The sequence below is a fragment of the Monodelphis domestica genome, chromosome 3 (genome assembly GCF_027887165.1).
Source record: "Monodelphis domestica isolate mMonDom1 chromosome 3, mMonDom1.pri, whole genome shotgun sequence".
In the NCBI taxonomy this organism is placed as follows: Eukaryota; Metazoa; Chordata; class Mammalia; order Didelphimorphia; family Didelphidae; genus Monodelphis; species Monodelphis domestica.
Window position 1 is genome coordinate 70,845,581 of NC_077229.1, and position 23,885 is coordinate 70,869,465.

The following is a 23,885-nucleotide window of genomic DNA, read 5'->3' on the forward strand; positions in this document are numbered from 1 at the left end:
TCACTTCAGCCCCATTGTCTAGCTCTCCCTTAACACTCCTGCCTTGGAACACAGTATTGATTCTGGGTTCTAAGGGTCCTCCCAGCTCTGACAGGGCTTAAAAATAGAATAGGGGGCAGCTGGGTAGCTCAGTGGATGAAGAGCCAAGCTTAGAGATGGGAGGTCCTGGGTTCCAATCTGGCCTCAGACACTTCCCGGTTGTGTGACCTTGAGCAAGCCACTTCACCCCTCTTGCCTAGCCCTTACCATTCTTCTGCCTTGGAACCAATACACAGTATTGATTCTAAGACAGGAAGATAAGGGGTTAAAAAAAATAAAATACAGAATGGAATTTAAAAATAAAAAATAAAAATTCTCCAGAATCAAAGAGTAGGACCCTCAGCAATGGAATCCAAGCTATATCCCTGTGCCAGAATTCCCTCTAAATCCCTGACAAATGGTCTTGCAACCTCTGCTTGGAGACTTCTAGGGATGGGGATCTCAATGCCACCTGAGGCAGCTCTGTTCCAGATGTTTAATGCTTTGTAAGCTCTGTCTTGTGGAAGGCCCACATTTTTCTCGGATTCCATCCTCTGGGGACACACCAAACAAGTCTGGTCCCTTTCCTACAAGTGTTTCCTCAGATACTTGAAAAGAGAGATTATGCCCTCTCCAGTCTAAACACTGCAGCCTCAAGCCTCTCTGCCCATCCAATAGACCTACCTCAACCTCCCTTCCAATTCAAAACCAGCATTGAGGGGGCAGCTAGATGGTTCAGTGGATTGAGAGCCAGGCCCAGAGATGAGAGGCCTAGTGCCCAGTCCTTACTGCTTCCTCAGCCTTGGAACCAATATGGAGTATGGATTCTAAGACAGAAGGTAAAGGTTTCTAAAAAATAAATAATAAATAAATAAAACACCTTTGCTCTAACCCTGTCTGTGACATTTATTTGGATTCCTGTAGGTCTCTCCTGGATCAGGAGGGAGAAAAGCCTGCAGAGGAAAGGGGTTCCAGCTGAAAAGACCCCTAAAAGCCAGCAGTAGGGAAAGAGAAAGAAAAGTAGGACAAGGGCAATTAGGCAGCTCAATGGATCGACAACCAGGCCCAAAGACAGGAGGTCTTGGGTTCAAATCTAAGATACTTTCTAGTTCTGTGACCCTATGCAAGTCACTTAACCCAAACTGCCTAGTTTGGGTGTGATTCTTCTAAGAGTTTCTTTCTGGGCCTCAACTGCTCCATCTATAAAATAAGGGAGCTGGATTTGAGAAAGTTCTGAGGCCCTCCCAACTGACATTTGTCCTAAGGACCCTCCCAGCCCTGATATTCTGGGTTCTAAGGGTCCTCCCAGCTCTGACATTCCCTGTTCTAAGCTCCCTCCCAGCTCTGACATCCTCTGTTCTAAGCTCCCTCCCAGCTCTGACATTCTCTGTTCTAAAGTCTCTCCCAGCTCTGACATTCTCTGTTCTAAGCTCCCTCCCAGCCCTGACATTCTCTGTTCTAAGGTCCCTCCCAGCTCAGACATTCCCTGTTCCAAGGACCCTCCCAGCTCTGACATTCTCTGTTCTAAGGTCTCTCCCAGCTCTGACATTCTCTGTTCTAAGGACTCTCCCAACTCTGACATCCTCTGTTCTAAGGACCCTCCCTGCTCTGACATTCTGTTCTAAGGGTCCTCCCAGCTCTGACATTCTCTGTTCTAAGCTCCCTCCCAGCTCTGACATCCTCTGTTCTAAGCTCCCTCCCAGCCCTGACATTCTCTGTTCTAAGCTCCCTCCCAGCTCTGACATTCTCTGTTCTAAGCTCCCTCCCAGCCCTGACATTCTCTGTTCTAAGCTCCCTCCCAGCTCTGACATTCTCTGTTCTAAGCTCCCTCCCAACTCTGACATCCTCTGTTCTAAGGACCCTCCCAACTCTGACATTCTCTGTTCTAAGCTCCCTCCCAGCTCTGACATTCTCTGTTCTAAGGTCCCTCCCAGCTCAGACATTCCCTGTTCCAAGGACCCTCCCAGCCCTGACATTCTCTGTTCTAAGGTCTCTCCCAGCTCTGACATTCTCTGTTCTAAGGACTCTCCCAACTCTGACATCCTCTGTTCTAAGGACCCTCCCTGCTCTGACATTCTGTTCTAAGGGTCCTCCCAGCTCTGACATTCTCTGTTCTAAGCTCCCTCCCAGCTCTGACATTCTCTGTTCTAAGCTCCCTCCCAGCTCTGACATTCTCTGTTCTAAGGTCTCTCCCAGCTCTGGCATTCTCTGTTCTAAGCTCCCTCCCAGCTCTGACATTCTCTGTTCTAAAGTCTCTCCCAGCTCTGACAGCTTCTGTTCTAAGGTCCCTCCCAGCTCTGACATTCCCTGTTCCAAGGACTCTCCCAGCTCTGACATCCTCTGTTCTAAGGACCCTCCCTGCTATGACATTCTCTGTTCTAAGCTCCCTCCCAGCTCTGACATTCTCTGTTCTAAGGTCTCTCCCAGCTCTGACATTCTCTGTTCTAAGGCCCCTCCCAGCTCTGACATTCTCTGTTCTAAGGCCCCTCCCAGCTCAGACATTCCCTGTTCCAAGGACCCTCCCAGCTCTGACATTCTCTGTTCTAAGGTCCCTCCCATCTGTGATATGCTGGATTCCAGCTCTGACACTGTAGGCTTGAAGGGAAACAATCGTAATTTTGCCTTCCAAAAACCAAACAGGCCCATCTGTGTGTCTGCCTGCTTCCATTTTCCATAGTTCTTTGACATCCAGCTAAATTAACTTTCACAACCACCCTGTGAGGGAGGCAGGGAAAGTATGATGATTCTCATCTTACAAAGGCTCAGCATGGCAAAGGGAAGCGCTCTGGTCACTCAGCAAGTAGTCAGTGGAAGCAGGCTTTCCCATTTCTGGAGCAGAAGTCTAGATATGGGAACCGTAGGATGCAAGGAATGGAGGCAGCAGGAAGGACGATGGAGATTTTATTGATGATGGCTGATGGGGGGGAGGGGGGGAGGGTAGAGAAGGGGAAACAGTTGGGGTTTGTTCCTACCTGGATCTTGGTTGTGGTGCAGAGCACCTGCCACGGATGGGGATACCTCAACATTGGAGGTACCGGCTTGGTCTGGGTCTAGATCAGGGCCAGTGGGCACGGGGGCCCAGAGATCAGTCTGGAGGAAGGGGACAAAGAAGATTCCACATTCTATTTTCCACTCCTTCTCTCATTATCTTTTCCCAATACCCATATGCGAGGGAAGAAGGAATTGAGAAGTATGTTCCCCTTTGGCAGTCTCCATGACCAGCCCTCTCTGAACTGCTTACTCCTTCCCCTTCTGGTTTTCCATATTTAAGTGTTTCTCTTGGGTTCCAGTTTGGGGGCAGGAAGTTATCCTCATTTCACAGATAAGGGAAACTGAGGTATGAAGAAAGGAAGTGGTCAACAGTCATTGGCCAAAGTCACTCAAAAAATTGTAATAAAAGTGGAACCAATAATAATTGCTAACACTGTGTGCTGGGCACTTTGGATTCCTGGCTCCCACCCCCAGGGCCATTGCCTCCTTGCTGCATTACCTCCTCAGACACTTTCCCCACCACTACCATGAATCATGGGAAACTCTGGGTCCTTGATGCTTAGCCCCCATAAAGCATCCCAATGACCCATTGAAAGAATAAGGCCAATTCCCAAAGACATGCCTAGAATTCCAAATCAATAAGGACCCTCAGGGACCCATTTTTTCTAGCTCTCTTACCAAAAAGAATCCACTGTCATCACTGTGGGCACGTTTACCTATCTGGAATACTAGGGTGCTGGTCTGATAGACCTCAAAGGTCCCTTCTGTCTCCAAGCTATTGCCCTGAAAGCTTAGATCAGCCTCTGTCCACTTCACTTTCCCACCCAACGTTCTTAGTTCTGCCCCAGCACCCAGTCCTTCTAGAGATTCCTGCAAGACCCTCCCCCTTGGGTTCGGCTGCCCCCTTTCCCATCATTGCCAGAACACCTTCTCTAAAAGCCAGAACGTAGAGGGGATCCCCAGAACGTTTCTCTCCCGGATCCTCTCCACCAGCCTGGCTCTCACCCATTTTCCTCCCTTTACCCCTCCACCTGCCTCCATTTCCCCTTCACAACAGGAACTGAGGGGTTCTTCTTCCTGGAGCAACCAGGTAAGAGAATATCCTGGGTAGGAAAGCTACAAGGAATTGGGGTTAAAGGATGAAAGGAGGATCCTGGATCTGAAACCCATTGGCAGCACACATGGATGGGGCAAGAAAGTCCTCGGGAGAATAGATCTCCCAGACAATACTGACCAACTGAGAAAGCTCCACCTCCGGGGGGGGGGGACTCGATTTCCTCCCCTGGTCCTCTCTTCACTTGGGGCCCCCCTAAAGAAAGGTGAAGGGTCTTGCTTCAGGTTGGGTTTTATGGCTCACCTTCCTCGTGGGGAGTCTTCCCAGACTGGACATAAGCTGGATGCGTCCCAGGAACCCCACACCTGGGAAACTGGGTCCTCAAAATGGCCTTGAATAATCCTGCCTTTGGGATTCCGGAGGAATATGGGAAGTGGGGCCCCACCTTGCATCAGCAACCTCTTTTTATGACTTTTTATGACCCCAGGGCTTCTGGTGGACACACCCACCCACACTGGGCCCCAGGCACCAGCTGTCCCAGTGCTGCCTCCTCTAGGAAGCTCTTCCAGATTTCCACCCTCCCCAAGAAAGAGATCAGGGAAGCAGATAGGGGCAGGCTGTTCACACTTGTTTATTTGCATCTCCAAAGTGGGTGGGGTGGGGAAGAGAGATTCTCGTGGGGTTTTTGTTTTGTTACAGTGAGTGGAAATCATAAGGGCCTTTTCACTGAAAGTGGGTAGAGAAGGAAGGACACTTATGGGAGGCACAAAGGGCAAAAAGTAGGGGTAGACCTTGGGTCGGGATACAACTGGCTGGAGCAGGGCAGAATAGTAGAGGCAAAGGAAGGAGGTGTGAAGCTGCCCACTCCTCCCCTCCCTGCTCTGGTCTCTGGGCCAAGATGGGGTAGTGGGAAGGCATTGTGGGGGGGCTGTACCCCCTCCCATAGTAGAAGTGAGGGCAGGGGCCTGCCTGGCCATGCTGACTTAAAGGGAGCCCACCCCCACTGAGCCCCAGGGGTCTGGCTCATGGCACTGAGCTGGGGGTGGGGAGAGGGGAATGGCTGGAGAGGTCTTGGGTCTTCAAAGCCAACAGATTGGGGGACTGGTGTGTGCACGCGTGCATGTATGTGTATACATTTGTATATGTGACGAGAGCGCTCAAACTCTTTACCACAGACAATTTGGGTTCAAGTGAGGCTCCCAGCAGCTGGGGGTACAGATATTCCAAGTATATCCAGAATTGGGGGGGGAGGGAGTGGCAGCAGTCAAGGAACTGTTAGGTCAAAGTAAGAAACTGTCTATTCGTATAGGGAAGAACTGCCACACAAGTATCTTGGGTACATACACAATTCCATATTTAATATTTTGGGGGGGAAAATCATCACTAGCACTGAAATCCTTGGGGACACCAGGCCAAGACCAGTATGGTCAAGGATGGCCTCTAGCCTTCCACCATCCACCAGTCCAAGAATAACCCTGTCAGAAAAGGAGTCTGGGAGGTCTTACTCTCAGTGAACTCATGCTGGCTCCCGGTGATCACCATTTATCTCCCTTTCTAAATACTTCCCAATTCCTTAGAATACAATTGTCCTGGGCATCTAGATCATTAGTCTGTAGCTCTTAGAACTCAAGGTTTGGGGACTCCTGGACCATTGGGTCACAGGTGTGAAGGGAGAGCTCTTCCTGGGGGTGCCCATTTGGGCGATGGAAGGGGTGGGAGAGGGATGACCATAGGCCAGCCAGGGCTGCTCCTCGTAGACCAACTCCTGATCCCGGAGCAGAGCCCAGTGGGTGCTGGACCACTCCGGATGGAGGGACTCACAAAGAGCCCAGCTCCCACACCTGGGCCTGGGCCCAGGTTATCTGGAGGTACACGGCCCTTGCCCCTGAAATGATGGGCCCAGTTCCCAAACCCTGGACCTTTCTGAACCATCGTTGGGCCAGGGACAAGGAGGGAGGCCTCTGTTCCCCACCAAACCCAAACTGGCCAGCAGAGCAGATGGGAGATGATAGCAAGGAGGGAAAAGGGGGAGTCCCTTGGCTGCTCCAAATCAAGCCCCCTCCTACCCCGGGCCTGGCTCAGCCAAAGAGAGAAGCACCAGATGGAGAGGGCCCAGGGGATCAAAGGGGGACTGGAGGGGGGGAGGAAGGGAGCACAATCAGCTGGGAAGAAGCATGCGAGGGGCGCCAGCCCCCACAGACAGCCTTGGGTCTACCTTGGGTGAGGCCGAGTGCCTCTGGGGAGGCCACCCGACCTTTTTACAACTCGGCTCCCTCTCTGGAGAGGAAGGGGCTTCAAGGTCTCCAAGGGCCATTGCTGCAGTTCTATAGGGGCGCCTGCTGCCTACAGGCAGGAAGAGGGCCCTGGCCCTCGCCACCCCATATCCCAACCGCATCCGGCTCACCCCGATCCAGCCCCACGGGGAGGCTTGGGCCAGGCCGAGCCTCTCAACCACCCAGCCTGGGAGGCTCCGATCCTGTCCCCTTCTGGGAGATGGAGGCTCATCAGCAGGTTCTAGACCCAGCCCCCTCCCTGAAGAGGGCCTGAGAGCTCAGAGCAGCATCTCCAACAACGTCTCTAGGTTCTAGAGCAAAAGTTTACCAAGCAAAACTCAAGACAGCAAGGGCTCTGGGAGTCTCCTGGAGCCTGAGGAAGGGAGGCCCCGTTCTCACTGACCCAGGCCCCCTCGTCCACTCCCAACCCAGCGTTGAGGCCTCACACAGTTCCCGGAGCTCTGTGGCCTCCTCCCTTTCCTCAGCTGCTTCCAGAAAGGACCAAAGTTCTGCTTTCCCACAGCCCTCCCGGGGCCGTCAAGAGCAAGCAGGACAGGGGGAAAGGTGCCCCTAGAGAGGGCTGGGGACCCCCACACTCAGAAGTTCCTTCATTCACAGCCAGAGCCGGGGAGGTGCAGAATCACAAAGGAGCTGCCTCCTGGGTGTGTGTGGGGGGCCCACCAGGGCCTGCAGCAGACCGAAGCATCTCTGGGACCCAGCTAACGCCCCAAGGGCACCCCTCGGGAGCATCCCAGGGGAGAGAGCTGGCCAGAAACTCAACTCTGAAGGCCAGGATCCCTCCCTCACCTTCTCCCAGAGAGCTAGAAAACCACAGGGCCAAAGATCTAGAGCCAGAAGGGATCTTCAAGGCCATCTTATCCAACACCCTCATTTTACAGATGAGGAAACTGAGGCCAAGAGAAGCGGCTTGCCCACGGTCACAGCCAATAAGTAGCAGACCTGGGATTTGCACCCAGATCCTCATTCCACTGGACCACACTCCAGGGGAGAGGGACTGCCACGACTCCTCCTGGGGGCCCACACTTCCCACCCCCACCCCAGGCTAAGGACCCTTTTACAAACCACACAGCCCTCTGTCCTTGTTTAAAGGGTTGGGGGGAGTCCGTCTGTGTGTGTGTTCCTGTGGATGGGGGCTGTGGCTAGGTTAGGGGGTGTGGAAGCACTGGAGTGTGTGCGCATGTCAGGAGATGGGTCCGGCTGGGGGGTGCATGGGGGGTCCCCATCGGGGGGTGGGTGATGACATTATGGAACCTGTGCCAATGGGGGGCTGGAGGGGAGCAGGTGTGGGCTTGGTTTGTCCTGCTTCGAAAAGAGATTTTTGTGTTAATAAAATCCTGCGTGTGCGTGTGTGTGTGAGCGCACACGCGTGGGTGGGGTCTGTTGTCCGTCCGAGGTGTGTGAAGACGCTGGGCCTTGGCAGGAGGGCACAGCATGGGCACGGCACAGAGTGGCTCGAAGGCGGTGTCAGGGCCAGGGGACGGGCCCTGGAGGCCTCACATGACAGAACAGCACCGGCAGCGCTGCTTCTTCATATCCAGGTCTTTGTCGGCGCTGGCGGTGACATCTACGGGCGGGCTATGGAGGCCGGGCTTCTCCCCGACCTGGTTCTCCTCCTTGGCGTCCGGGGCGGCGCCGGGGGCTGTGGCGGGCGGCTCCTGGGCGCTCCCGTTGGGGGGGGCCGGGTCCTCTATCACCACCAGCTCGGCCTTGATGGTATCCTGCAGGCCCAGGACTTTCTTGGTCTCTGCCTCATCCTCCACGTTCTGGTAGCCCATGAAGATCATGGTGACCGGCTGCTCCTGGCTCGCCTCGGTGCCCGAGGCCTCCCCCGGCTGTGCCTGGACCCCCGTGATCTCCCGCCGGGGGGTGGACTTGGCCACTTCCGGGGTCCCCCCGACTTCTGGGGCCGCGGGCGCCGTGCCCTCGCTCAGGGTCACCTCGTCTGCCTTGTGGATCAGCTCGTCCACCTCCGAGGAGCTCAGGGGGTGGATGCCGTTCTCCGTGGTGCCATCCACCGCATGGACCACTGTGGGAGGCAAGAAGGGAGGGGAGACAGACAGAAGGCCGTGAGGGAGGGGGACACCGTCAGGGGTAGCGCAAAGGTCGCTCTGTGGAGCTCAAGAGCTCTGGCCGTGGGAGGAAAGAGTCTCCTCTGTCTGCATGGCACCGAGCCCTGACTTGGACGTCCTGGCTCCTCCCTGCCCGGAGCCGTGGCCCGTACCTTCTGCTAGGCCTCAGTTTCCACAACTGTAAATGGAGTCAAACCCGAGGGTCCCTGCCGCTCTGACTGGGCGGTGACTGAGGCCCCGAAAGGTCAGTGCTTGGGCACTGCCGATTCTTCCAGAGGACTTTGCCTGCCCTCAGAATCCCTTTCACTTTCACTCTACCTCACAGGCCGGGCCCTGGGGGGGGGGGAAGGAAACCCGGAAATCAGCCCCTTTCTTTAGAGAAGGTCCAGAGAGGGCAGCGACCTTGCCAAAGTCACACAGCCAGCTGAGCAGGGCAGCCAGGGCTGCCATTCCAGCCTCCCTGGCGCCCGGCCTACCCAGGGCCTGGGAGTGTTGAGTTCCTGCACCATCAGCAGCTGGCCAGGAGAGGTCCTGATGGGGGGCCCAGCCTGAACTGGGGGGACTGAGGGCGGGGCTGCCGCTGCTCCAACCACTGGGTGGCACCATTGCTCCACCCCATCTGGGCACCGGGCTGGCATGGGCTCAGGGTTGGGGGGGGTACTCGGGGGGAGCCCAGAGAAGGAACTCTCAGGCTGCCAAAACCTCTGCTGTGAGAAGGCGGAGTGGGGTCAGGGATCCTGCAGGCCCACAGCTGCCATGGAGACGGATCACCTTTCTGTCACTAAGCAACCTGGGTCCAGTTTGGCTGGCTCCGAATCCCCCAGGAATAGTGTCCAGGTTATCCGTGGGAGGGCCCTCCAGTGGAAGGTGTGGGGAGGGAGCAGGAGGTGGGAGGGGGAGGCGAGGAGAATCCTCCCCAGAGAGAAGCATCCTAAGGGAGCCCCGGGGCCCCGGGACCTTGGCCAAGCAGGTTGCACCCTCTGGCCCTCAGATTGTCAAACAGGAAGGAGATCGCTGGGCTCCGTGCTCTCCTGGGTCCCTTCTAGCCCTAACATTCTTTAGACACTAAGTCGCCCTGGGCACTGAGACCCTTCAGCGAGGTGTCCTGGCCTGTGAAGACTTCATTCAGAACTGGGGGGGAACCCCAAGACGTAGGGGATGCACCATGGGGGGCTCCGGGTGCCCCTGTCATTGCTCCTCCGGCGTGGGGGTGGCCAGGCTGCATTGGGGCCTCATCCCACGGGAGGCAAGCGGCCTACCTTTCATCTCGTCCTCATATACCTTCACCCCCTGCAGGAAGGGCTCCTGAGGGGGCAGAGTGGTGCTGGACAGAACCTTGGTCTCTCCAGTCACCCTATCCTTCTCCACCGTTATCTCCACAGAGTACATGGCTGAGACACAAAGGGGGACAGGAATTACCACACGAGCATCCCGGGCCCCAGCCCCGGCCCTTGGGCCAAGCAGCAGTGAGGGAAGGGGCAAGGCAGGCAGGCGGCCAGGCAGGTGAACAGAGGAGGAAGGGCCAAGCAGAGGCGACTGGCACGGCCACGCAGGGAGCGGAAACGCGCCCGCGGAAAGGAGGAGCTGGAAGCCCCGGGCTCGGGCTTCAAGTCCTGGCTCGGCTGGGTGACCTCGGACAAACCCTGCCCTCTGGGGGCCTCCAAACTCCCCTCCATGTGCTGCCCCTTCTTCTGCCACACGGGCCATCCTGCAGCCTAGAAAAGTCACTGGATTGGCAGGCGGAAGACCTAGATTCAACGTCTGTGACCTCGGGTCATTCCCCTGTAACACGAGGGGGCTACCCTAGACCATCCTTCGGCTCCATTCCACTACGGCTCTATGACCTGTGCGACACAGGGAGGCACCGGGAGAGCCAGGAAAACCTGGGCCCCTGTCCGGCCTGGGGCCCTGCCCCCAAGTGTCTTCTGGGGCAAGCAGAAGAGTCCACGCCCCTCTCCGCAGGGTGGCCCCCCTCCATCTCCTTTACGTCATCCCAAGGCCGCTACCTAATCCTCTGGCCATACGCTCTGCGGTCCCCTCTCCAACCAGGTCCCTCTCTTTTAGGGTCTCTGCCCGCAAGGAGCCACACTGCAGAGGGGCTAAGACAAGCTGGCCCTGGACCCGGGCCGCCTCCTGGCTGTCTGGCCAGGGAGAGGACTGACCGGGCCGAGGGGGCCGCGCCACGCCGCTGCCACACATGAGGAGTTCACCGGAAGCCTGGAATCCTCCAGTGAACTTACTCCGTCTCGCCGTGCCTCCGCCAGTCCCGTGGGCAGCCATCTTTGTCTTTTAACACAAAGGAGGACTTTGTGGGCCCTAGATGCCTGTCGGCTCTTTTGGTCCAGGGAGATCCATTTGGATCCCGAGAAGCCCGACACCCACGGTTCAGACAGCCCCCGCTCCGGAGGGCAGCCTCGGGGACTCTCTCTCTGGTCTGGTGTTCTCCCCTCCTGCCCCTGCCATCTTCCGTGCTCCCTCGGTCGCACCCAAGGGCTGCCAGGGTCCAAGGGAGGAGGGAAAATGGCGGGTCCGGACAGCGGGAGGCACTCGGGACTTGGAAGCAGTGAGGCGGAGCTGGGTTAGAGCGACCATGCGAGTGAGCTGCTCCTCCAAGGAGGCCAGGAGGGCGTCTGAGGGGCAGCCAAAGCGCAGAGGCCAGGCCAGTGGGAGGCAGAGACCAAGGCCTGGGGAAGGGGCCGGGAAGGCCTCAGGCTAGACGCCCTGCAGCAAGCTTGCAGGGCCAAGTCCTTCCCGCCACAGCCAACTCTCAGCAGCCCCGCCTAACCCTGATGGTGAACCCCAACCCCCATTCCCTATTATTCCTAGCTCTGCCCCAACGGGTCCTGCACTAGAGCCTAATGGCTGGCAGCCACCCTGAGCACACATAATCCAAGAGAACTGAAAGTTGGCTGAATGTGACCGGACAGCGATGGAGGGCAAGGACCAGAGGGCAGCGGACCCCTCCCTGGGGTGCAGAAGAAGGAAGAGGGTCACCACCCACCTGCCTTCATCATCTCAGTGCCTTCCACCACCTTCATGGGGCTGCTGGTGATTTTCCTCTCTGCTCGGGAAGAGGCAGAATCAGGGGACACGACCGAAAGCCAGAGCCTAGCCGGGCCCCCCAAGAACCTCAGGGCCAAGATACGTCCCCCAGAGGAACAATCCCCCGTCACAGACAGAAATGGAGGCCCAGACCCGAGGAACTCGCTCAGACAAACATGATCCTAGGCTGGAAGAGGCCATCGGAATCATGGAATTCCACATTCTCGGTTCGCAGGTGGGGCCCCGAGAAGGGAAGGAAGCCGCCCCAAATCAGAGGGTCGTCCCAGCCCACACCCGGGCAGTGGGGGTGGGGTAGGAGGGAAACTGAGGGAGAGAAGAGACCCCAGGGCCAGCTCCGAGAGACTTTAGGCCAATCGCACTCCTTCCCTGAGCCTCTAGAGCCAGAAAACCAAGGGGAGAAAGAGGATCTCTGAGCATCCTCCTCTGTTCTGAGCTTCTCCAGGTCGCTGCGTTCCTGTCTCTGACCGCCAGAGGGCACCCCAAAACCCCACCTGAATGTACCCCTCCCAGCTTGGGGGCCCCAGAAACTTACCTCTGGGTGAGGCCACTGGGGTCTGCAAGCAAAAACAGAGGAGAGGTCACCCGAGGTTCCCAAGGCCTGGTCCCCCGCCTCCTCCAGCCCCCCCCCCCCCCCGGGGCAGGCTGAGTCTTGGGGTCCCTCCTCATCGTCCAGGCCCCTCCTCTCCCGGGGCCCCAGGCATTAGCCAGAAAAAGTGCAGAATGAGAGGGAGCCGATTGTTAAATAGCCAGCGTGAGCATGGACACCTCAGAAACGGGCAGATGCTACAAATCAGGGCTGCGTTCATTGTTTGGTCGACCATCCGGACTTACAGTCACGGAGACAACATAATCACGAAATGCAACGTAAAAGGGACTTCTCCACAGATGTGATTTTCCTCTTGGGGAGGTAGCTGGTACCATTTACCAGCATAGCCCAGGACAAGCACTTCTCCACCTCCGAAGCCCCTGTGGGCCCCCATGTTCTGGATCCCCCAGGAGCAGGCGGAGGAGGGCCACCAAAGAGTGAGGTTCAGGGTGGGCCCGGCTTCCCCCCAGGGAATCGAGGGGAGCAGAGGGTCCAGGAAGCCCAGGTGTGTCCTGGCTCGCCTGACAGGGGTCAGTGGAGTCATCCTAGGGAGGAAACTGCCTGGGGTGGACGGCATCCGGCAGCTCCTGGGAGGGAGGAGGAAAGGGCCGCTGGGAGAGTAAAGAGCCTCTGGGGGTGCTAAGCTTGGTTCTGTCACTCCCTCCAGGAAGCCCCTCTCAAACGCACAGACCCGTCCCCTTCAATTCCTCCAGACCTCCGGACAACTTCAAGGTTCCCCCTTGGAATGGGGGGTTCTGGGAGGCGGGCAAAGTCTCTACCCCACCCCCCACCCCCGCAGGGACCTCACCTTTTGGGAATTAACAATCTTCTCTTCCTTCCTCTCCTCCTTCACGGGGCTGGGGGCTGGGGCCGCGGCTGGGACCTCCACATTCTCCCTGGGAGCTGGGACCGAGTCCCCTGTCTCCAGCACCTCTAGTTCAGTCTCCAACCTAGGGGGAGGACAGAGACCTGGCTGAGGCCCGCGTTCTCGCAGGCAGACCCCGGGGCTGAGACGCCTCTCCGTTTCCCCAAGAGTAAGATGAAAGCCCTGGATCTGGCGATCTCTAAGCACTCCTCTGGTTGTGACCATCTGGATAAGTGGAGTCTGTTTTTTAGTTCTTTGGCAGAATTCCAGTAATGGATTGCCTTTTACTTTTAGTTACTGACGATCTGGGAGGATGCCTGGAGATCGTCTGGCCCTCACTTAACAGATGGGGAAACAAAGTCCCAGACAGGGATCACTCACACTGGAGGCTGGATGAGCTCTGGCCGAGGGGACGAGAGGTATGGGGGATTAGAGAGAGAAGGGACAGAGTTGGGGAGGGGGAAGGAAATTAGGCAGAGCCAGAAATGAGACAAATTCCAGAGCTTTGAGACCTGCCAGCGACGAGTAGAGATAGGGGAGCCAGACCAGGGACACCCACTTCCCAAGCACAATAAATCTCTGGAAAGAATAACTCACAGGACCCAGGTTTTCCCCACTGTCCAGCACCCCTCCCCTTGCCCAAACACAGCTGGCTTGGGTGGGGCGGTGAGCTTCCTACCGGGCTGGGCCAGCAGTCACACAGCCCCCTGCCTTCCCACATCCTTCCCACAGCCAGTCCAGGAAGTGCAGAGGATCTCAAAGCACTCTAGCCCTATGACAGCCAACTTCAGCTGTCACAGAGCTAGGGGAAGCACCCAGGAGAGGCATTCCTGCCTAAAGACCTTGGCGGAGGAGTCTGGGCTTGTGGGGGTGTCTAAGGACCTCCTCCTCTATATTAAGTACTTTACAAATATCCCAGTCTCTGGGAAGTTAGCATCTCCAAACTTCATACACAGGGACCTGGGTTCAAGACTTGGCCTTGCCCTGATCCTGATCCACCCTATGGCCTCCCCCAAGTCTCTTCCCTCCCCTTGACTCAGTCTTCCCTCTTTGGCAAAGCAAGGGGCTCGGACGGAATAATTCCTCAGTCTGGAAAGAATAACTACTCAGGCTGTCTCCTGCGCTGCACATCTGGCAGTTTCCTTTCCAGCACGGTCGAAGGCCCCAGCCTGGATGTCCCCTCAGACGACGACCGTGAAAGGCTTTGTCATAGCCAGAACTAAAAGTCTTCTCTAGGCTTCCAGCTTGGCCTCAGCCTCTGGCTTCCTCGGAGGAGAGAGGGAGTGAGACCACCGGCTAATGCTGGGCCAGGAGCCAGGGGATCCCTCGGCACCTCTCGACCGGACCACAGACGTGCCCCTCCCTTTGTCCTGCCCTCATGGCCCTCACTTGCTCTACTCAGTTTCATCTCCCCCTTGGACAAGGCAGATGCTTGTCTCTCTCCTCAGACCAGTTTTTCCTCCCAACTAAATAATCACTATGGGGGGGGGGGGGAGAAGGGAGAGAGAGAGGGAGGGAGGGAGGGAGGAGAGAAGAAAGAGAAAAAGCCAGAGAAGGAGAGAGAGAGAAGAGAAGAGTCAGAGATAGAGAGGAAGAGACAGACAGAAACGGGGGGGGGGGGGGGGGAGAGGAGAGACAGAGACAGAGAGAGGGAGGGAAGAGAAAAGAGAGAGAAATACAGAGAAGGAGAGAGACAGAGACAGAGAAGAGAGAAAGAAGGAGAGAGAGAGAGAGAGGAGAGAAAGATAGAGAAGGAGAGACAGAGAAAGAGGAAGGGAGAGAGAGAAAGACAGAGAGAGAGAGGAAGGGAGAGAAAGACAGAGGGAGAGATAGAGAGAGGAGAGAGAGAAGGAGAGAGAGAAGAGAAATATAAAGAAGAGACAGAGATAGAGAGGGAGAGAGGGAGAGACAGAGAGGAAGGGAGAGAGAGAGGGAGAGACAGAGAGGAAGGGAGAGAAAGAGAGGAAGGGAGAAAAAGAGAGAAGAGAAGAGTCAGAGATAGAGAGGAAGAGACAGAGAGGAAGGGAGAGAAAGAGAGGAAGGGAGAGAAAGACAGAGAGGGAAAGACAGACAGAAAGGGGGGGAGAGAGAGAGGAGAGACAGAGACAGAGAGAGGGAGGGAGGGAAGAGAAAAGAGAAATACAGAGGAGAGAGACAGAGACAAAGAGAGAAAGAAGGAGAGAGAGAGAGAGAGGAGAGAAAGATAGAGAAGGAGAGACAGAGAAAGAGGAAGGGAGAGAGAGAAAGACACAGAGAGAGGAAGGGAGAGAAAGACAGAGGGAGAGATAGAGAGAGGAGAGAAAGAGAGAAGGAGAGAGAGAAGAGAGAAATATAGAGGAGAGAAGAGACAGATAGCAAGGGAGAGAGGGAGAGACAGAGAGGAAGGGAGAGAAAGACAGAGGGAGAGATAGAGAGAGGAGAGAAAAAGAGAAGGAGAGAGAGAGAAGAGAGAAATATAAAGGAGAGAAGAGACAGAGATAGAGAGGGAGAGAGGGAGAGAGAGAGGAAGGGAGAGAGAGAGGGAGAGACAGAGAGGAAGGGAGAGAGAGAGGGAGAGACAGAGAGGAAGGGAGAGAAAGACAGAGGGAGAGATAGAGAGAGAGGAGAGAAAGACAGAGAAGGAGAGAGCGAGAGGGAGAGACAGAGAAAGAGGAAGGGAGAGAGGGAGAGAGAGAGAGAGAGACAGAGAGAGACAGAGAGAGAGAGAGAGAGTGTTTTCCTCTCTTCCCATATGAGCTCCCAGAGGTCAGTGATGATTTCATTTCTGTCCTTATATTCTTATATTTTATTCTTTATATTATATCTTTCTTATTTACTTAGATTACATGTATGTCTTTATATCATATATACTTATATTCTATTTTATACTAATACATCATATTTGTGTTTATATGTATATTCTATTCTCCATATTGTCTGTCTGTCTGTCTGTCTCTCTCTAGCATAGTACCTGTATGTAGTAGGGGCTTAATCAATGCTTGCCAACTGACATTAGAACTCCTGGAAGACAGAGCTGCATCCCCATCAGACCAGCCCACCCTTCCAACCGACCCCCCACCTCTAAGGCAGGCCTGGACGGAGGCACTGCCTCCCCACCTCAGGATAGAATCCTCCAGCTGTTTGACCTTCTGCTCATCCTCTTGCATTTGCTTCTTCATCACCTCATCCTCCTGGGAGTCGGTAGAGGGGGCTCCCTCCAGCAGCCATCTTTCCCGAAGCGCCTTGGACTGTGGAGGGCAGAGAGGGCAGAGAGCCTGGGCTCAAACATCAAGGATGTTAGAGGGTCCAGGGAGAGGGGCTGGATCCATGACTTCCTGGTGTGGGAGGGCGCTCTCCATGAGGTGCTCCCTCCCTCCCTGGGGATGCAGATGCAGGCTGGCACCTTCTGGGAAATGTAACTATCTTAGCATGCAAAGAAATTAAGGGTAGGTGACTTGCCCAGGATCACACAGGATGTCCCAGAGATGGGAATCTGGATCTCAGATTTAAAGGCTAACTATCCAGTCTATCCAATTCCCATCTTTGACAGAGGAGGAAACTGAAGCAGAGAGGAGCTGTGATCCAAGATGGCACAGGTGGTAAATGGCAGAGTTAGGGTTTGGATGCAAAGCAGAACTAAGTTCCAGAGCTTACTTAGGCTCCCAACTCAGAGAACCATTGGCCAAATTAAAGGAAAGGGGAAGGGGAAGCTGGGTGGCTCAGTGGATTGAGAGCCTCAGAAACTTCCTATCTGAGCAAGTCACTTAACCCCCATTGCCTAGCCCTTACTACTCTTCTGCCTTGGAACTGATACACAGTACTAATTCTAAGCTGGAAGGTAAGAGTTTAAAAAATTAATTAATTAAATTAAAGGAAAGGGGAGGCTGCTGGGGCAAGGTACCTTTAAATGCTGCAGCTGCCGCCGGTCATCTTCCAGCTGCCGCCGTTTATTCTCGATTTCAGTTTGCCTCTTTCTCTTCTCCTGGGGGACAGATGTGAAAGGAGTCAGTCCCAGGAGTGGGCTAGTTTCCCCCATGCTTTAGATCCCAGGACTCCTCCCTTGGGGGCCTGTGGGCTAGAACAATAGCCAACAGAGCTGGGTTGTGATACCACTTCCAACCAGCAGGTGGTGCCACCCAGCAGCACATCTTCAGCCTGAAACTTCTCAACCTAGGGTTCAATCCCACTCAGTATTCAAGGCTCCAAATCCTTGGAGACCATCTATAGCAACCCTTTCTTTTTTCAATTTAAATTTTAAATTTAATCTTTTTTTCTTGTGGAAAAATCTATTTTCTCTCCCTCCCACTCCTACTCCCATTGAAAAGAAAAAAAGAAAAGTGAAATCTTTATTACAAATAGGCAGAGTCAAGCAAAGCTAATTCCTCCACTGGCCACTTCCAAAAATCTACATCCCAGTCCACCAGCTTCCTGCAAGGAGCTGCGAAGCATCCAACCCTCTTATTTTGTCTAGGGAAGACACTTCACCCTGTCTGCCTCCGTTTCCTCATCTGTAAAATGAGCTGGAGAAAGAAATGGCCAGTCTCTTTGCTAAGAAAATCCCAAATGGGGGTCACAAAGAGGCAGACACAACTGAAACAGAACCAGGAATCATACAGCCTGTATTGTGCCATAGACAGAACCTGAACCCAAAGCTAGCCATCTATTCACTATGGCATACTGCTTCCTGCTGTCTTGAGGACTAAATGGGAAAATTTTCTCAAATGCAAAGAGGTATATAAGTACAATATTAATTATTATCATTTGATTTTAACTACAGAGATTCTAATAATAAATATTGAATTATCTGTATTATTGCACCCCTGAGGTTCTCTGCCAATGTGTCATCATGAGGTAGAGGTGACCCTGGGTTCCATAAGTCTCTGCCACTGGAGAGCTCTGGCAGGTTGTCCCAGGCTGGAAAAGCTTTGAGAATGGGCCCAATAACAAGAGACGGTGGCATCTGTTGTCCAAGAAACAGCTTAGAGACTAAACCTGGAGAGAAACTCATCACCACATCTCAGAGTTGGCCTCAAGGAGATCGTAGAACCCAACATTTTACAGATGAGGAAACTGAGGCCCAGAGAGGTCAAAGGATGAAGGGATCATAACTGTAGACCTTAAAGGGAAATGTATTTTCATAAAAATCCGAGATTTTAAATTTTGTTCAAGATAGATCTTCAGAGAAGAAGCTTGCTAACTAACTGAATCCAGAGAATGAACTGTTTGCAGAAAGATACCTAAACCCTTACACTACAGGAAGATCCAGAATGAACCTTGGGGTGTGGATGATTGAACATTCATTTTGAATGTACACTCTTATGCCAAAGGGGACTGCCCCCTAATTGGCTTTTGTCAATGTGTCAAGCAAAACATTGGTTTTGCTGACTCTCTCTCTCTCCTCTATTTCCCCTTATCTACAACTATTGCAGTTTTCCTCCTAGAGGGTAAAATTTTGTATACACCTGCAGTTAGAATTTTTTGGGGTGCAGGATGCTTATGTTTAGTGATCAGTTGGGGAGACTAGTCCCCCAATTATCATCAGGGGGGATTGTGATTTTTTTTTTAATCTCCTCCATATTGCTTGGTCTAGCACCCAAAATTGTGCACACCCACACTACACAGGCATGTGCTAGTCAAATACAAATCAGAAATAACTAACTGCCCACCTGGGCTGTCCTAAGCCAAGCTTGAGCCACCATTGGCACCTGTGAGGCGCAGGAAGTGAGGTAGAAAACAGCCTCTGGAGTTCGCGCTCTTCCTGTGGATAGGGCTAGGGTCAGTTGGTTCTAGGAGCTTGAGCAGGAGCAATTACTGGTTTTGTTCTTTTTTTTCTCTTATCCTCAAATTATTGTAATCCTTAAGTTGATTATGTTTTCATGATCCTTTGGAGAAATTTTTTCCCAAACGCTCAACCGGAGCTATGTAAAAATGGAGATTTGAACCCCAGACTTCAATCCCCAGAAGTCCTTGCTCAAGTTCCCAGGATGCCCTCTAATCTTACTGAGATTCCCAACTGGGCGAGATCAAAAATGGCTATAAAGCCTACTGGGCCTCTCTTCCTACTTCCGCTTCTGAGCAGATGGGGCTCTCTACCAGGCAGGATGTAGAGTGAGTGATTGTGAATGGGCTCTCTGGGCCTAGACACATGCTTTCTTATTTTGTATTTTCTTTAATTCTTAATCTTAAATAAAAATATAATATTTTTAGCAGAGAAACTAATTTTAACTGCTACAGAACTCAGAGGTCATTAAGTCAAAACCCATTTTACAAATGAGGAAACTGGGTCCAGGGTAATTAAAAGACTAAATCACACAAGTAGAATTGTTTTTTCTGTTTACACACACACACACACACACACACACACACACACACACACACACACACACACACACACACAGAGGTACTCACTGCAATGGCCTGAAGTCTTTCCTGTTGGAAGGTGGTCTCCACGGAAACTCTGCCAAAAAAAAAAAACAAACCCAACTATAGAACCATGAAGACCTACACAGGCTTGAGTAGATTCCTGTGCCTCTTTCCCAAAGAGGTGGCTCCTCAAGGCCAAGGGTCTTCTCTCCTCCCTTCAGACCAGGGTGTCTGAATAAGGCCAAGATGTTCCCGGAGCTCCTGAGGTCATCCAACTTCTCAGCTCCTTCAACATATTTCCTCTCTCCCTTTGATTGGGCTCTTGAAATGTTACCTTCTCCAGGAAGCTGTCCCAGATTGCTATGGCAGGAGTTTCTAGCCCACCCCTCCCAAAAAAGGCCTTGTTGCCCCTAGGATAGAAATATGGACTCCCAGGGGTTTAAGCCAAGTCTGACATAAGGGAGAATACTTCTATTTCCCATAATAAGATAGAACCAAGTCACCCCTGCTGGATCACATCTCCACCTACATAGTGCTTTGAGATCCTCAAACAGAAATCTCCAATAAGCCCAGGACTGCTTAGAACAGCAACACACACCCAGAAACAACTTTCTGATGAGCAGGGAAAATGCTGAGTGGTTGGGATAGAAGATTCTGGTCAGGAGCCAGGGACCTTAATCCCCTCTAGTTGTGTCTAGTCCCTGGCCATCCTGGGCAGATGGACCATCCTGGACCCAGATCAGCACAGAGAGCCAGCCAATACTATCTCACCACCTGACTCCTGTCCCCTCCAACTCCCCCCCAGCAAAACTGATCACCCCCTCACCCCACCTCTCCCTGCCCCGGTGCCCTTGGAGCTGAAATTACACCCGGCCCCGAGGTTATCAAATGCTTCTCTTCCAGGGAAGATTTGTCCCCAAACCTGTACCTCCCAGGACTCAGGTGTGGGCAGAGGTGAGAAACTGAAGCATTGTAGCATTTCTTTGGTTGGAGCAAGAGAATTATCTATTCAGCAAGGTGTGTGTATATATATATATATAATTTTTTAAAATTTATTTATTTAAAATGCAGTTTTTAAGGTCAGAAGCCATGGGGTCAAAAATAAAAAACCTGGTTGTCAGAAAGCCTAGGTTTCACAGAATAATATATTTGGAATTAGAAGAGAGGAACCTTAGATGATATCTGACCCAACCTCCTCATTTTACAGTTTGGGGCTTTGCTCTAAATGGGATGGGATGACCTTGGATAAGTCTCTTCTCTGTGACTCTCAGTTTCCTCCACTGTAAGATGAGTGTTTCAGCCCTGATACCCTGGCCCTTCTTTTAGTTCCAGTGGGGTCCCTAAATCTGGAGAGATCCAGGCTAGAAGACCAAAGACCCCAGTTGTCCTATTGCTGTCCTGCTTTCCAGTTGTCCCTCAAACAACCAGTCCTGTGGGACAGGGAATATTGCAAGGATTGTCATTCCGTCTGACAGATGAAGTAACTGAGACTCAGAAAGGGAAAAGGTACAGAGCTAAGAAGAGGCAAAGCCTTTAGAAGTTAAGCCTGGATTTCCTTCTGTCCAGATACCATGGTGTTAGCATTCTTGGAATCCTAGAATGTGAAGGCAAAGTCGTCAAAGACCAAAGGAATGCAACTGAGAAACTGAGGTACAGAGGGGAAAAGGTTTGCCCAGTCATGTATCAAATCAGAAGTAAAGCTAAGACCTTTGAGGAAGTTTGATGACTTCTAAAGTCTCTTTTCTAACTGTGGGAGTAGAAACACAGAAGAAAAACAACTGCTTGATCACATGGGTCGAGGAGGATATGACTGAGGATGTAGACTCTAGTGATCACCCTTTGCAAGTATCAATAATATGGAAATAGGCTTTGATCAATGATACATGTAAAACCCAGTAGAATTGCAGGTCAGCTATGGGAAGGGGTGAAGGGAAAGAATATGATTCTTGTAACCAAGGAATAATGTTCTAAATTGATTAAATAAATAAAATTTAAAAAAAAACCAAAAAGTCTCTTTTCCAGCTTGAAATCTATGAGCCTAAAATCCCATGAACCCCAGATCTGATGCTTTGTTCATCAGAAATCTATAAATCTTGCCCTCTTCTAATCTCCTGCATCTTGACATCTTTCAATTTCCAAGTAAAAGTCTCTATTGAGTAACTGGAGAAAAAAATAAAATATTAATAGCTTGGGGAAAAAAAATCTCTATTTAAACACCAGAAGCCCATCTCTGTTGAACTAAGTGAGTATAGATAGATCCCCCCATATACTCCAACAAGGTCAAGACCAACATCATTAGAGGCTGATAATGGGCTTCCCCAGGTCAACCAAATTTTCTGCCCCTTACACAGAAAGAAAGAGTCCTCCTGGCAGGAATCCAAAATGGGAATAAGCCCTGATAGGCTGGAGCAGCAGCAATTATCTACCTAAGTGCTCCTACCTATCTAGGAGAGGCCTCAAGGAAATGGATGGAAATGATGTTCTAACAGAGAAGGGGGGAAAAAATAAAATGTGCCCAGTACTGTGCTGATTACCTCACAAATAGTTTATTTATGACTACTTAATAATGTCTCTATTTATTATAATTTACCCATATTTATCATTCACTATTATTTACCATAACTCATCAATAATAATTATTGATCATTTTGATCGACTGTTACTCGTGCAGTTTAGGAGTGTGGTAGGTACAGGGTTCCCAGGATGCTTTTAAGGGGAAGGGCTGCCCCTGATCTGGAGCAACCAGTTCTGGCTTCACCAGACCCGCAAGCGGCCCCTCCTTTGGAGGGATGAGCCGTTTCTCCGGTTAGGGGCCTGGCAGGAGCAAGGGAGAAGCTGAGAAAGCCCAAAGGCTGAGCTCCGACCCCGAGCAGGGCAGGCCCGGAGGGCAGGTGGGGCCCGGGCCCGAGGGTCTAGCCGGCCGGGCCCCACCTCCAGGTCAGCCAGGCGTATAGTCCATCCTGATTAGGTCAGCTCCCTATCGTCCAACCCCCAGTCTCGGAGCCTGCCCATCCCCGGGGAAGCTGCTGATCAGTGATTTATCCGGGGGCCCCCTCGGGGAGGCGGGTGCCCTGGCAACACCACCATTGCTATGACAACGGCGATTACCCAGGCGCGGGGGAGAGGGAGCGGCCCACGGAGAGGTGGGGGGATGGGCTAGCCTCGGGACCCGCCCCACAGCTGCTCCCCCAGCCTCCTCCTAGCCCCACCCACCCCCACTCCCGCCCCCTGCCAAGAAAGAAGCGAAGACTGTGAGGTAGAACCCCGGCTCCGGCTCCGGTTCCGGGAGGGCCATGCCAACAGCAACCTGGCCCGGGCTGGAAGTTCCGAGTCTCGGCCAATCCGGACCCGAGTCTCACCTTCCTCCAAGCAGCCTCCCAGAGCTAGGCCGGCTCGTGGGCTGCTCCCCAAGGTCCCAGCCAGAGAGGGAGGCGCCTGATAAATGTTTGTTGAATGAAGGAAGGGAAAGAGCTCCAAATCTACCCCAACAGCTGAGAGCCAACTTAGTCATTTTCTTTTAAACCCCCATCTTCCTTCTTAGAATCAAGACGGGAGTGTCGGGTCCCTGGCGGGGGAGAGCTAAGGGCTGGGCAATGGCGGGTCGAGGGACTGGACCAGGGTCACACAGCCGGGAAGCGTCTGAGGCCACATTTGAACTCCGGACCTCCTGCTTCCCGGCTGCCCCCAACTTGGTCTGTTGTGAAGCATTTCCCCTTCGGTAAAAGGAGGGCGAGGGAGCAGATCAGGCCCCGGGCCCCGTTTGGACACCAGCGGTACACTGCCGCGCTATTGGGCGCCGGTGTGTGCATCCCCAGCACTTGCACACAGAGGGGATAATCAATGCTTTGTGGGTTTTTAAGGCCCCTTCCGGCTCTTAAGTCTCGGATCCTATTATTTTTACCCAGTGAACGTCTCTGGAGCGCGGGGAGAGCCAAAGCTGAGGAGGGACAGAGTCCAGACTGATGCGGGCCCAGAAATGTTGTGTAATTTGCCCGAGGTCACTCAGCCTTGGGGGGACGGAGGGGGGAGGCGCCGCCTGGCAGGGGCTCTTCTGGCTCCCGGAGCAGACTGCGTCGAGAGGGAGTCTGGTTCAGACCAGCCCAAAGCCCAGGAGGGATCCAGGCGGCCGGCCTGAGCTCCCCCACACCGGGGAGAATCTGGACGCATTCCTGTGTTAATTATTGAGAGGAAACAGCTGCCTTGACCTGCCGGAGGAGGCCGGGGAAGGGAGCCCTGCCAGGGAAGCCCAGGAACCCGGAGCCCCTCTCCACCGGCTCCTCAACCAGGACTTCCCTTTGCCGTAAACCAACTTAGCTGTCAGGGCCGGCAGGGACTCCTGGGGACGGGGCTCAGTAGTTTGGGAAGTGTATTTCAATCCAATTCGTTTTGTCAGTCTCGGGTATTTTATCTCCTGCCTTTAAAACAGGATTTGGAGAAGTGGTCCAGGGACTTTCAAGGGGCCCAAGACACACCCATGGAGGGCCAGAGCGCTCACTTTACAGATGGGGAAACTGAGGCTCGCAGGGTGGCAATAAAAGAACACATGAAGGCCAGGATTTGAATCCTGGTTCAGATGGGGGGACGTTCTTAACTTGGGACTGAG

At 53.3% G+C, this 23,885-nt stretch overlaps 1 protein-coding gene across 3 annotated transcripts in view; it reads right to left on the reverse strand.

The window, feature by feature from the left end:
• Window positions 1-4,678: 4,678 nt before the first annotated feature.
• Window positions 4,679-23,885, reverse strand: part of PALM (paralemmin) — a 28,450-nt gene continuing 9,243 nt past the window's right edge. Inside the window, exons 2-9 of one of the 3 annotated variants that reach the window (XM_007489422.3) lie at window positions 19,328-19,376; window positions 16,821-16,901; window positions 16,037-16,167; window positions 12,884-13,025; window positions 12,022-12,043; window positions 11,428-11,487; window positions 9,686-9,817; window positions 4,679-8,383 (exon numbers count right to left, since the gene is read on the reverse strand). In XM_007489422.3, coding sequence (XP_007489484.2) covers window positions 7,851-8,383; window positions 9,686-9,817; window positions 11,428-11,487; window positions 12,022-12,043; window positions 12,884-13,025; window positions 16,037-16,167; window positions 16,821-16,901; window positions 19,328-19,376 — 1,150 coding nt within the window. In that variant the 3' untranslated portion in view covers window positions 4,679-7,850. The remainder of the gene's footprint in view (window positions 8,384-9,685; window positions 9,818-11,427; window positions 11,488-12,021; window positions 12,044-12,883; window positions 13,026-16,036; window positions 16,168-16,820; window positions 16,902-19,327; window positions 19,377-23,885) is intronic. The other 2 variants (XM_007489423.3, XM_007489424.3) reach the window with 2 other exon arrangements.